At 41.1% G+C, this 11,281-nt stretch overlaps 1 protein-coding gene across 1 annotated transcript; it reads left to right on the top strand.

The window, feature by feature from the left end:
• The first annotated feature begins 5,498 nt into the window (after positions 1–5,498).
• Positions 5,499–10,158, top strand: SPX (spexin hormone). The gene is made up of 6 exons (XM_040063086.2): positions 5,499–5,523; positions 6,390–6,470; positions 6,600–6,657; positions 7,532–7,594; positions 8,237–8,320; positions 9,636–10,158. The coding sequence occupies exons 1-6, from the start codon at positions 5,518–5,520 to the stop codon at positions 9,692–9,694; spliced, it is 351 nt and encodes a 116-aa protein (XP_039919020.1). The 5' UTR covers positions 5,499–5,517; the 3' UTR covers positions 9,695–10,158.
• Positions 10,159–11,281: the final 1,123 nt, after the last annotated feature.

Below are 11,281 nucleotides of genomic sequence, written 5' to 3'. Positions count from 1 at the left end.
TTTAAATGAGCAGCGGGCTCTTCTGGAAAATCAGCTTTACAAGGTGCAGTTGTTGCCACTCAGCCCTCAGCTGAGAGCTGCCACCAGCTGCAACCAGCTTCTAATCAGGCATCAGGCTCCTGCTTCCTGGCCTTTTTACCTTTTTTCCCCTCACATCTCTCCTGGAGTTGTTAGATTAATTGCTTGTCATTTCAGTGCAACTTGAAGTCTCCCTTTTCTTCTAATTATTGTTTAAAACAACAAAGAACCTTGTGATATAGGTTATGGCTGTGTCAAAGCTCTTTTCCCTGAGATGTTTCTCACTTCAGTTAGCAGTTCTTCCCTGCTTTTCCCACCTACAAGAAAATTTCAAGCAGGAGCAGATCTCTTCTGATTTCTGAGAGTTAGAGCAGGGAATCTGGGAACTGTATACTTTTCACCACTCTCACCACTTTTACAAGGAAGGAAGTGTTGAAGTCTCTCGAGCTGATAGTGTATTAAATAGTATCTCTGTCAACTGTCAGCTCTGCCTTTGTTTCTGTGGGGAAAAAAAAAAAAAGTCATTAGGACCCTTAACTAATTCCTCCTTTTTGTATTAAATTATCAAGATGTGCAGTAGATACTATCTGTCTGCTATAGTACCTCATAAATGTCCATGCTTAGAAGGCCACGTCTCCTTTCCAGCCTGCAAACTGAAGAAAACTGGTTTTCAGCAGGTCTTTTCCCCTGGTGTTTGCCTCAGACTTGTCCTTTGCTGGGAAAAAAAATAAATTAATTGTTGTACCATCCTGTGGTTCACTGAACGTCAGAAGTAACACCTCTTCCTGAGCTGCTTACACCTTCCAAAAATTTGTGGATTTCTACTCCTTCCTGATGCTTTCAAACACCACCCACCCCACATCATATATTTAAACTTTACTTATAATTATCCCTTGAAGCTGCTTCTCTTTCACAAATACACTTGTGAGAACAGTAGAACCTGGACCTGGCTGAAGCATCGCTCACAGCTTAGTCCTCCCCAAAGACCCAGTTACCCCTCTTGTGTGAGGGATTTGCATGGTCTCTGACAGACTGGATTTTCTTATTCTCTACCTCAAGCAGTTTTTAGCACAATTCTTCTCATACAGTCCAGAGAAAACACAAAAGCTTCTCCAGCCACTCTGCAGTGCTGGAAACGCACCCGTGGACTTTGCGGTGCTGAATGTGCAGCAGAATAATTAAATAAATTTGGGCCAGCAACTGATGGCCTCTCTAATTATGCACCTGGTTTACACCAGAGAGTATCTTTTCTCTTCAGAGCACCTGGTTTACACCAGAGTTTATGCACCTGGTTTACACCAGAGAGTATCTTTTCTCTTCAGAGCTGCACCATGAAAATTCACCTTCCCAGAGAAGTTGAAGACATCCCTACTTACTGTAGGGGGGTGGACCAGATGACTTTTAAAGGTGTCTCCCAACCCAGACTATTCTATGGTTCTGTAAATTAAGGTCTATTATGGAAATAAATGACACTGAAAAACATATTTTTGTGGCATAAAATGTATTGATGGATTGCAGAGAGGATTGATTTGGTCAATAGGCTTTACAGGGCAAATACGGACCTTGTACACAAATTTCCCTTTAGTCTGAGTGGGATATATGGGGTTAAAGTCCAGAGTCAGCTTTGAAAGATCACAGAGACACAAAAAAACAGCCCAAAAAGAAGATATTAAGAGGTCATATGGTTCCTAACCATGTGTCTGGGCAGGATCAGTTGGGCAATGAGTCCTAAAAAAGGGGTTGTCTAATCTATTCTCTGAGTTTCTCAGTTGATAACAAATCAACATCCTTCCAGGGAAATCTGTATTTGACTTTCCTACTGGTAGGAACCTCGCCTTACTATACACCTTACTGCAAAAGAACTGCAAAATGTCTTGTAATCTTACTTTGCAGGCTCTGCTGTGACATTTCACAGCCTTTTATGATGCTAGAGTGGCACGTAGGAGCCAGAAGTACACCGTGCTAGGTGCTGCTCAGATGCCAGACAGAAGTGGGATGTATTTCCCAGAGAGTTACCAAACTAACAGGAAAAGAAAGAAAGAAAAAAAAAAAAAAAGGGAAATGGGAATAAGCACAAAGCAAAGGTCATGAGTTCTGGAGATTTATACCTTGACAGCACCGGCGTTTGCTGACGTACCCACTGACCACCTACACACACCTCAGCTGCACCTTTTTCTCAGGAGCAAGCCACGGATCACTGGTGTCCTTGCCAGCAGTTAAAAATACACGGGCACAATGACTGTACCCTATATTTCCAGGGAAATGTTTGGGAAAGGGCACGGTCGTGACGCAAGTCAGTGAGGTAAGTTTGACTGCACTGGTTAAAAACCCAGCACACAAGAACATTTTCCCCTCACCTCAGCACTGAACTTCAGTGCCAGAAATTAGCTTTTTATCGCTTGCAGCATCAGGATATGCAGCCTGTGCCCTTTAGATCATCTCGAAGAACAAGAACAGGTTATGTTCTTTCTAATAAGAGGCCCTGCTGCTATAGCAAGCTTCCCTCTACTTTTCCCACTCAGGGTATTGATTACATGCCAGAGCCACTGCCTCCTCCAGGTGAATCAGCTGAGAAATGGCAGCGCTGACAAGGAGTGCTTGGTGCACAGCTCATCATCCCCAAGTGCCATAGTTTTTTAGTGTGTTCTGATCCATAACCCAATTATAGGCTGCTTCCTTTTCCAGGAGTACGAGCTCACATGTGCCCACACACAGCCACGGTTCTTTTGTGAATGCAAACACCCTCAGGAGCTGCAGTGCTTTCCCAAAACACTGCCTCCTGTCCCTGTTGGCAAATAAACTGTGTCCCATCCTAGAAGTTGTTGGATTTCTGGGAAGGGTGAGATGGCCAGTTTCTCATAGAATCATGACAAGGAAAGGTTTTGAAGGGAGAAGCTGAGTCTTTTAAATTTTGACCCCTGAAGTAGAATTGACAAACCTGGAGTTCTTTGTTCAGCATGACGACTCCTTACAGATTTCCAAGGAGATGGTTCTGAAATACACTTTTATTTGAAAACCGGGGCAACTTGGAGTCGCTAGTCATAGTAAAAATAAATGGATTTACAGCTGTGAGTCACAAAGGCACAGACAATATAAGGGAAAAATAAAAATCTTTTAGAAACAAGCAAACAAACAAACAAACCAACCCCAAAATAACCAACAAAAACCAAAGCCCCAAACTATTATGGGAATCCAATTTCAGATTGGGCTCATTTCACCTGATATGAAAGGTTGAGGTCAACTGTCTCTTGCTACACGTTGTAACTAAACTCCTGACTTTTAGGAGGTGGCACTGAGGCATCTGAAAGTACAGCAATAAAACCATTTAATTTAAGATGATGCTGTAAAGATCCTGCTTTTGTTCTTGAACTGTTGGTCACCTGTCCACACAAGAATGCAGTTCAGATTTTGATTTGCTCAGTTCAGCTCCCTGCTGCCTTCCAGGCAGCTTCAAACAAGCCCCAGTCTCTACAAGGATTCCGGTGGGACTCAGAATAGAGCCAGGTTTGGGAGAAAAACTGGCACTCCAGCAACACCAAGTCAGAGTCGCTCAGATTTTGCAAAATGGTCAAAAAAGAGAAGAAAAACTGAAGCTGTTTTCCTATAGCATGTTAACATCTTTGTCCATGCCTCCCATTCTCCCGCTCTTCTCCCCAGCCACAAAGGAAGAGGCTGAGCTGGTTGCCCCTGTTTCTTTTGTGTTATCTTGTCTCATTCCAGTGGCAGGAAAAGCAGGGTTTATCTTCAGTGCCAGACACATTTTAGTTTTCCTGTCAGGAGGAGAACTGTCCTGAAGAGATACATCACACTGCCAATCCCAAAAGCAGGGAGTTAATTTTCACAGGCTCAGCTGAATGTTTTGATCCCAGCCCTGTGGTCTGTGCATAGCAGGAAGATCTAAAGTCACTCCAAAAGGGAATAGGAGAGTAGGTTTACCTTTTCCGAGCCTCTGCATGTTAAATGTCTCCTGGATAAAATGCACAACCCCTTTCTAAGGCTAAGGGTTAAGCATTGTCAAGAAATTTCTCTGATCTGTCAGAGTGCAGGGAAAAGAGCAGGGGAAATAAACTTCACAGTCAAGTAGATGCAAGTAGAATCCCTTCTACTGGCTAGGATTCATCAGGGCATGGCCTTTTAAAAAGGATGGAGCTCTAACAGCAGCTCCCAGCCAGCACAGGAGCTGCTTGAGACCAAAACCTGAACTTGCCCCTGGTTTCTTGCCTCTACACCAGCACAAGCTGCAGCTGATGGCAATTCTGTATATTCAGTGAGCAATTCTGTGAGGCATGAGCAGGGAACAGAGTGATATCCCCAAAAGCTGGATGGCAATTACACCTTCACTTAGTAATGTGCTTTGGAGCAGTGTCCACGGACACACAATGCCAGGGAGTGCCTGTGAGCACATTCCACCTTGGACTCCACATCCATGAGCCAGTGTTTGTCACACTCATGGCCCAACCTGGATTTTTGTCACACCATGGGCTGAGCCTGTTCATGAGGCTGCTGCAGTAAACTTTCCATTGGTCAGTCTTCTAACCAGCAAATTTCTGCCTCTCTGTTTGCTTTGCTTCTCCTGCTTCCACCAGGAGGAGAGATGAAAACCTTGGCTACAGAGCAAGCAAGGCCAGGCATTAAGCGTGATTAACTATTTGCCTGAGGACCAAACCCAGTCTCCATGACTGCAATGAGCCCAACGATCACCCAGAAGTAGCTCATGGAAATGATTTCCGTGATCCCTGCCTTCTTCCTGTTCACTGCTCCATTGTTTGACCTATTCAAGCCCATGATCTGGGCTTTTACTCCAGCCAATCCGTGAGACACAGAAATGTTTATGACTATTATGAGTTCAGGGTTTATAGGGTATTTTTGGTCTTTTTTTGTTGTTGTCGAGCTTTGAACTTTAACTTGTGTGTAAGAAAACTAGATGCAAAAGATCTTTAGAGAATCAAACCACAGACTACATCCTCTGAATGTACGCAAGGAATAACCTCAGCCTAGTGACACTGGGTAAGTCACTTTTTTCTTGATGCTGGCGAGTAATTTACCAGCTTTTCCAGCTCCCACATTGGATACTAATCTGATATATTGTAGATTATCCTGAGTAAACTCTCGCCATCCATATCAATACCCGCTCTGGCTGTGATTATTGATCATCCAGCAGGAAGGTGATGCGTTGCAAACACACACGGGGCTGATGCTGATGTATTCAGGAGGTGTTCACCTGGTTAATGGGGTGCATCTCCAAGTGCATCCATCTTTCAATCATTTCAATCAGGACTTCCTGCAAGGCTGCAGGTTTCCCTCAGGAGTCATCAGACCTCCTGCTTCTCCGTCTACAGGGCTGACAAGAGATCCCTTCAGCCTCCTCCACCCCGCCACGGAAGGGGAGGGCACCTCCACTCCGAAGATTTAAAAAGGGACCCCTGGACACGTAGGAAGGAGATCTTGTGACACGTCATCCCAAGGAAAGAAGACTGAAGGTTTGTCACTGAGATAAGTATGAAGGTAAGTGAGAATTCTTTTGTGAGTAGCAAACATTTGCCGTGCAATCAATGCTTTTTTTCCATGTGAGTGCAATATTTAGGGGGGCTTAAGAAATTTTCCTTAAAAATAACCTGAAAGAAATATATAGGTATATTATGTGTATTTTAAACAACTGCATTAAAAAAAACCAATAGCAAAACCTCTCAAACCCAGGATGGAATGGACCACTGTGAAACATAAAGTTAGATGCTCTGGTGCCCATCAGTGTTATCAATACATTGATAACAACGTGGTCTGTGTGAACAAGCAGAGGCACAACTTGTGCACAGAGGATTCACGCTCAGTGCTTCCATTTGCATGTGCTGCATCAGCGTACAGACTCCAAGAATCGAAAAAAAACCCCCTGTCTTGTGACTTGTGTTAATCACGATAGGATGCTAAATTTAAAACAATTTTTTTTCCTTTTTTTTGTAACCTGAGGAAGTAGCGATTTTGTCTCTTAGTCGGTTTGTTTGTCTGGAATGACAAGACCCCTACATTTGCTTGTTGTCTATGGTTATGTCAAATCAAGGTTGATTTTATACCATCTTTTATTAGTTTGTATGTGATTCTTATTTCTGGAGGATCTGATGTCCTTGTAAATAAGAGCACAAAAAGGTGCTCGCCTTGATGGCACTGTGATGGAATGGATTTGAGTAAAAACAATTAAGTTCTAGTTGACATTAATCTCAGATCAGCACTGAAACACCCCCGAGCAAGGGGAGGTTTGGCAGAAAGACAGGGACAAGGCAGCAGCTGGGAGCACCCTCACATTTAGATGTGAAGTTGGGAGGATGTGCAGATGTGAAAGACTTTTCCTGCACCTTGTGGTTCTCTGTTGTGCACAGGGGCTGCATAAACTCACAGCATCTGTCCTGGCCCTGTTCCTGGCAGCATCCTTCATCGCCTTCTCCTGGAGTGCCCCTCAGGTGAGCTCAGGCTGGAGCTCCTGAAGCTCAGAGCTCGGTGCCATTAGGTATTTGCACTAATTAGCAATCGCATGGAATCTTGATGCGTCTCTTTTCCTTTTCTTTTTTTTTTTTTTTTTTGGCACAAAGGCTCATTTCCAAAGGAGAAACTGGACTCCTCAGGCCATGCTCTATTTGAAGGGTGCACGTAAGTCCCGAGCTCTTTCCATTTTGAGGAGGTTACTTTCTCCACCCCTGGATTATTCCTCTGTTCCACACAAGTGGGAGATCTTGAGGATGCTGTGGGGGTAGAAGTTTTGAGGCTTGCAGGGAGGATGTGCTAATTGCATGTGCTAATTATGTCATGGTCACACCTTTGGTCCCAGTACAGGCCATTCACTTCAAAATTGGACCCAATGGTCCTTGTGGGTCCTTCAGAATATTCCCTGATTCTACACTTAGAGATTTTGTCCATTGATCCAAGTAATCAAATTTAATGGAAATATTAATATGAAAATTTCCATTCTGAATTGTGGATTTAAAATCAAAAAATGTCAGGGAGGGCAGGTATTAGGAGAGGAAGAAAAAAAGCTCCCTGTAAAATAGAGAAAAAAAAGAAGGTCATAATCCTGAGAGAAAGGCAAAAGGGAGACAATATAAATAATTGCAACACAAAATAAAGATGAGCTCCAAACAACTGTAAATATAACTAAAATTTATAGTGATATTAATACATTATTTCTGGCCATAAAAGTGAAGATTTTGGCTCTTTCTGTTCTTTTTTAAAAATTCTTCCAACTGAATAATGCACTGTGTTACTTCCCTAGTGAGTTTTTTATCATTCTTATTGATGCATAGGAAGCAATGTGATTTTATTTTGTTAGTTTGGGATTTGGAGTGGGATTTTTTTTTTCCCTTTGTTTAAAGAGAAATACGATTTAAAAGACAGTACTTGTAATCCAGCAAACAGATTGAAGTCTTTTGACCACATACAGAATTGAAAAGGGTCCTTTAGGGATTACAAACTAGGAATTGCATCAAGCTGGGGGGTTGTTTTCACCCTTCTCCCCCTGCTTTTGTAGAGGGACGTCGCTTCATCGCAGATGAGAGCCAGAGGAAGGACTTGCACGGCAGAGTGCAGCTGGGTGAGTCCAACACGGGGGTGTGGAGCCCATCCAGCTCCCCCAGGTTTTGGGAGAAATCCCTGGAAGCAGGAGGGGATTTCTTTTCCTGGAACCATGGCCAAGGAAACAAGCAAACTCCCCTTTTTAGTCCCTTCGTTCCAACCTGCACGTTATAAAGACTGACTTTTCTCTCTGGTGCACCTGTGTGATTTCATTTACATAATTTCCAGACTGACCTGGCTGCTAAGTGGGATTTTCATCAGTGCTTTTGACTTTCTTTTTGCACTGGAAAAGAAGATCAAGTCAAGCTATTAATAATTGCGTTGAAATGACAAATAACAGAAGCAGGCAACATCAATCCACACCAGGCAGTGTTTCTGGACGGAACAGAACGTCGTAAAAAAGTTAGGAACTTACAAAAAAAGTAAAATATTCTTTTTACCTTCTGAGGTACTTCGAAATAACCTCCCTTTAAAAAAGATTGCTAGTCTCTCATGTTAATTATCAGGCTGGTTTTGAGCAGACAGTGTTATAGAGTGAAGGAGACAATATTTTCTTGTCTTTGAGTCTATAGCAATAGCAATTATAAAAAAAGCAAAGATCAAAGTAAAGAAATGTCATAACACACAAACAAACTATGCACCTCTGATTTTTTCATTCTAGAAACACGCAGCCAAAACACAAATCCTTTACCTCTTTCTGAAGCTGCTGCACTGATCCTTACTTCTTTACAGAAAGCACAAGAAGGTAAATACACATTTTGTCTTATTCTGACTTTTTTAAAAGTAGTTTTTCAGTATTTCATTTACTAGCAATTTAGGTAATTAATCTAAAAGGTCTTTTTAATCTTAATCGAAAAGTGTTTTGGACTGAGATACTGTTCAACAGAGTGCCCTGTATTGGAGTATACACTTACACAAATCACAACATGAGCCACATAATGATAGCAGGTAAACATTTCTATATTCTGCTTTTAATTTTCTCTTCAGATGTTTTACTGGTTTGGATTCAAGGGAATGGCTATTTTTTAGTTGAATCTTTACTGGGGTTACGTTTTCTACAGAATATTGTTTGCTTGTGAAAATTTTATTCCTCCACTGGATTTTGTGCAAAGGTTTAAAAGAATCCATAAGAACCCCAGGAGAGGAGCTGTTGGTTTCACATCACCAGGCTGAGACCCTAAACCTTTGCTCTCCATGTCCTCTGTCCTTAAACCTCTCACCTCTTTAGCTATCACAGACTTTTTTTTTTTTTTTTTTTTTTTTTTTTTTTTTTTTTTTAAATGGAGCTGGGGCTCTGTGCTCTGCCCTCTCTTACTTGCCCTTGCAAAACTCTGAACATTAAAAAAAAAAAAAAAAAAAAAAAAAAAAAAAAAAAAAAAAAAAAAAAAAAAAAAAAAAAAAAAAAAAATCAGTGGCACTTTGGAGAGAGAGAAAGGCAGAATTAAAAATGAGCGAAATGCTTAGGACATGAGCACTTCTAAAGTTAAATCAATGAAAATGTCATTCGTAAGCCCACAATATCTTCTGAAGGTGGATTTTCACAAATTTTAGTGGTATTTTCCTGCCTGCTGTTGCTGTAGCAGGGGAGATGGACAGCAACTGAGGAAAAAGGGTGAAATATCTGAGAGAGATAAGCAGAACAGGCAGCTTGTTTGAAAAAAAACTATGTGGAATAATGTTTCCATCACTGTGGTAGGAAATAACCAGTTAAACCTGGGTAAGCCATGCACTTTCAGATCAGCTGATTTTAGACTTGACTGAGGGAAATGCACAAATAAAGAACAAATCCTTCATTTTCTTTAGCATGATTTTTTTTTTTTGCATTTGCTAACTTACCCCTCTGGACATGGTTTGTATTTTTGTTCTTCAGCAAACAGAAAAATTCCTACATTTAGAAATGAGAGAAGACATGATTGTTTTTAGAGATGCTGCCCCTCTTAGCTGAGCAGTCACACTGCACTTAATCTGTGCCTAAGGCACATCTGAAAGCTGAAAACTTTGGCTGGCTGAACTTTCCTTTATCTAAAACTTGTTTCTCCTCACTGTGTCTTGTCTTACAGTGGAAGAAGAGAACAATGACCACCCTGGCTTCTTGACAGACAATCTATCAAACTGGTGAAATTATTTAAAATGTCTTTAACATTTGTACAGCTTTGAGCCTGAAAGCATAACTTGTATAAGTAGAGTGTTTCATCCATTCTCACTGAAGTTCCCAAAGGGTGAAAGTACAAAATTTTGAATGCAAAGGGATTCAAAGGTACTAGTTCAGATAAGGAAAGCATCTGTAAAGTTCCTGCTTTCTTGAGAGCATTTTGTAGGTCCCATCTGAAATTAAAAATACATGGTACGATCTCACCTGAAAACATGATTAAAGCCATCTTTTTGGACAAACACTTCATTGAAAAAAATTTCAATTGTCATTGGGAAGACTTAGCTGGATATTGAAGCTTTTTAAATGTTGATAAAGACAGATTCCATTATCACTTCGCTGGTGTGCCCTGTATGCTGCTGATGGTCAATAAATTCAGTGATATATAAAAAAATTCCAGCTCTCTGTGACTGCAAAGCTGCTGATTTTTTGGTTTGGGGTTTTTTTGTTTTTGGCAGCTATCAGTCAATGTGGGCCTGATGTTTCTGGTCTAAGAGATTTTAGCCTGCTAGCAACTGCTAACTGGCTAAAATCTCTTAGGCCAGAAATATCAGGCCCACAAGTCAGCAGAGAGGATAGGCAGCAGTACTTATTGCCCCAATTCACTCTTGCAGAAATACTCTAAATAACCCTGCTGATCAAGTCCCAGAACATAAAAACAGTTTGGGGATAGATCTTGCATTATCAGGGCCTCATTGATAACTGCATTGTGGTTGCACTTTTTTTTGTTCTTTCTGAGTTGCAGAACTGGAATTATGCATAAATCTGTTATTTATCACTCTGTGCTGATAAGGATGTATTATTTATGTAGTTCTGTGGTCTTAATGGAAAGCCCTCTGTAGTTCTGATGTAATTAAAGAATATCCACATGATTTCTGTGTCCAAGCAACTGTTTTATTTTTTTAACCTTCTACTCTAGTCATGCTCTTCATCTTTTAATGTTAATTTTCCCTGATCTTTCTCATAACACTGTTAATTAAATCTGACTCACACTAACTATGATGTTGCTGCTCCTCAACACAAAGAAACACAGCTGAAGGAACAGAGGAATTAATGTGTTTCATGGGGTTAGAGGCACTTTCAGTCATTGTTTATAATCTGTATCACTTCATGGAGGAACATAACTGGTGAAATCAAAGTTTGATTTGTTCATTTTTAAGCACTAATATCTTCCAACAGCAGCATTTGTTGTATTACAGAACACATGATGAACTTCACCTCAAGACCAGTGGTATCCCTCAAAATCCTTTAATTAATTTAGTTGCTCTTTGTTTCAATAATGTTTGGAATATTTCAGATGCATCTAAGTGATTTTCCAGCATGTTTTACAGGACCATCAATCAGTGCTCAGACAAAATGTAGCACAGAATTGGAGAACATAATCCTAGAATGGTGTCGTTTAGAAGGGACCTAAAAGATCATCCTGTTCCCAATGCCCTGGTGGGAGCCAGGACACCTTCCACTAGAAAAGTGAAAAGCAGAGGGGTTATACATCCTTTGGTTTATCAGTGTCTGGAAATTTATATGCCTCTGCCTGTCCCAGTGATACAGGAACTG

This window comes from Hirundo rustica, chromosome 4 (assembly GCF_015227805.2).
Source record: "Hirundo rustica isolate bHirRus1 chromosome 4, bHirRus1.pri.v3, whole genome shotgun sequence".
NCBI lineage: Eukaryota > Metazoa > Chordata > Aves > Passeriformes > Hirundinidae > Hirundo > Hirundo rustica.
This window is presented reverse-complemented; position numbering and strand designations above follow the sequence as displayed.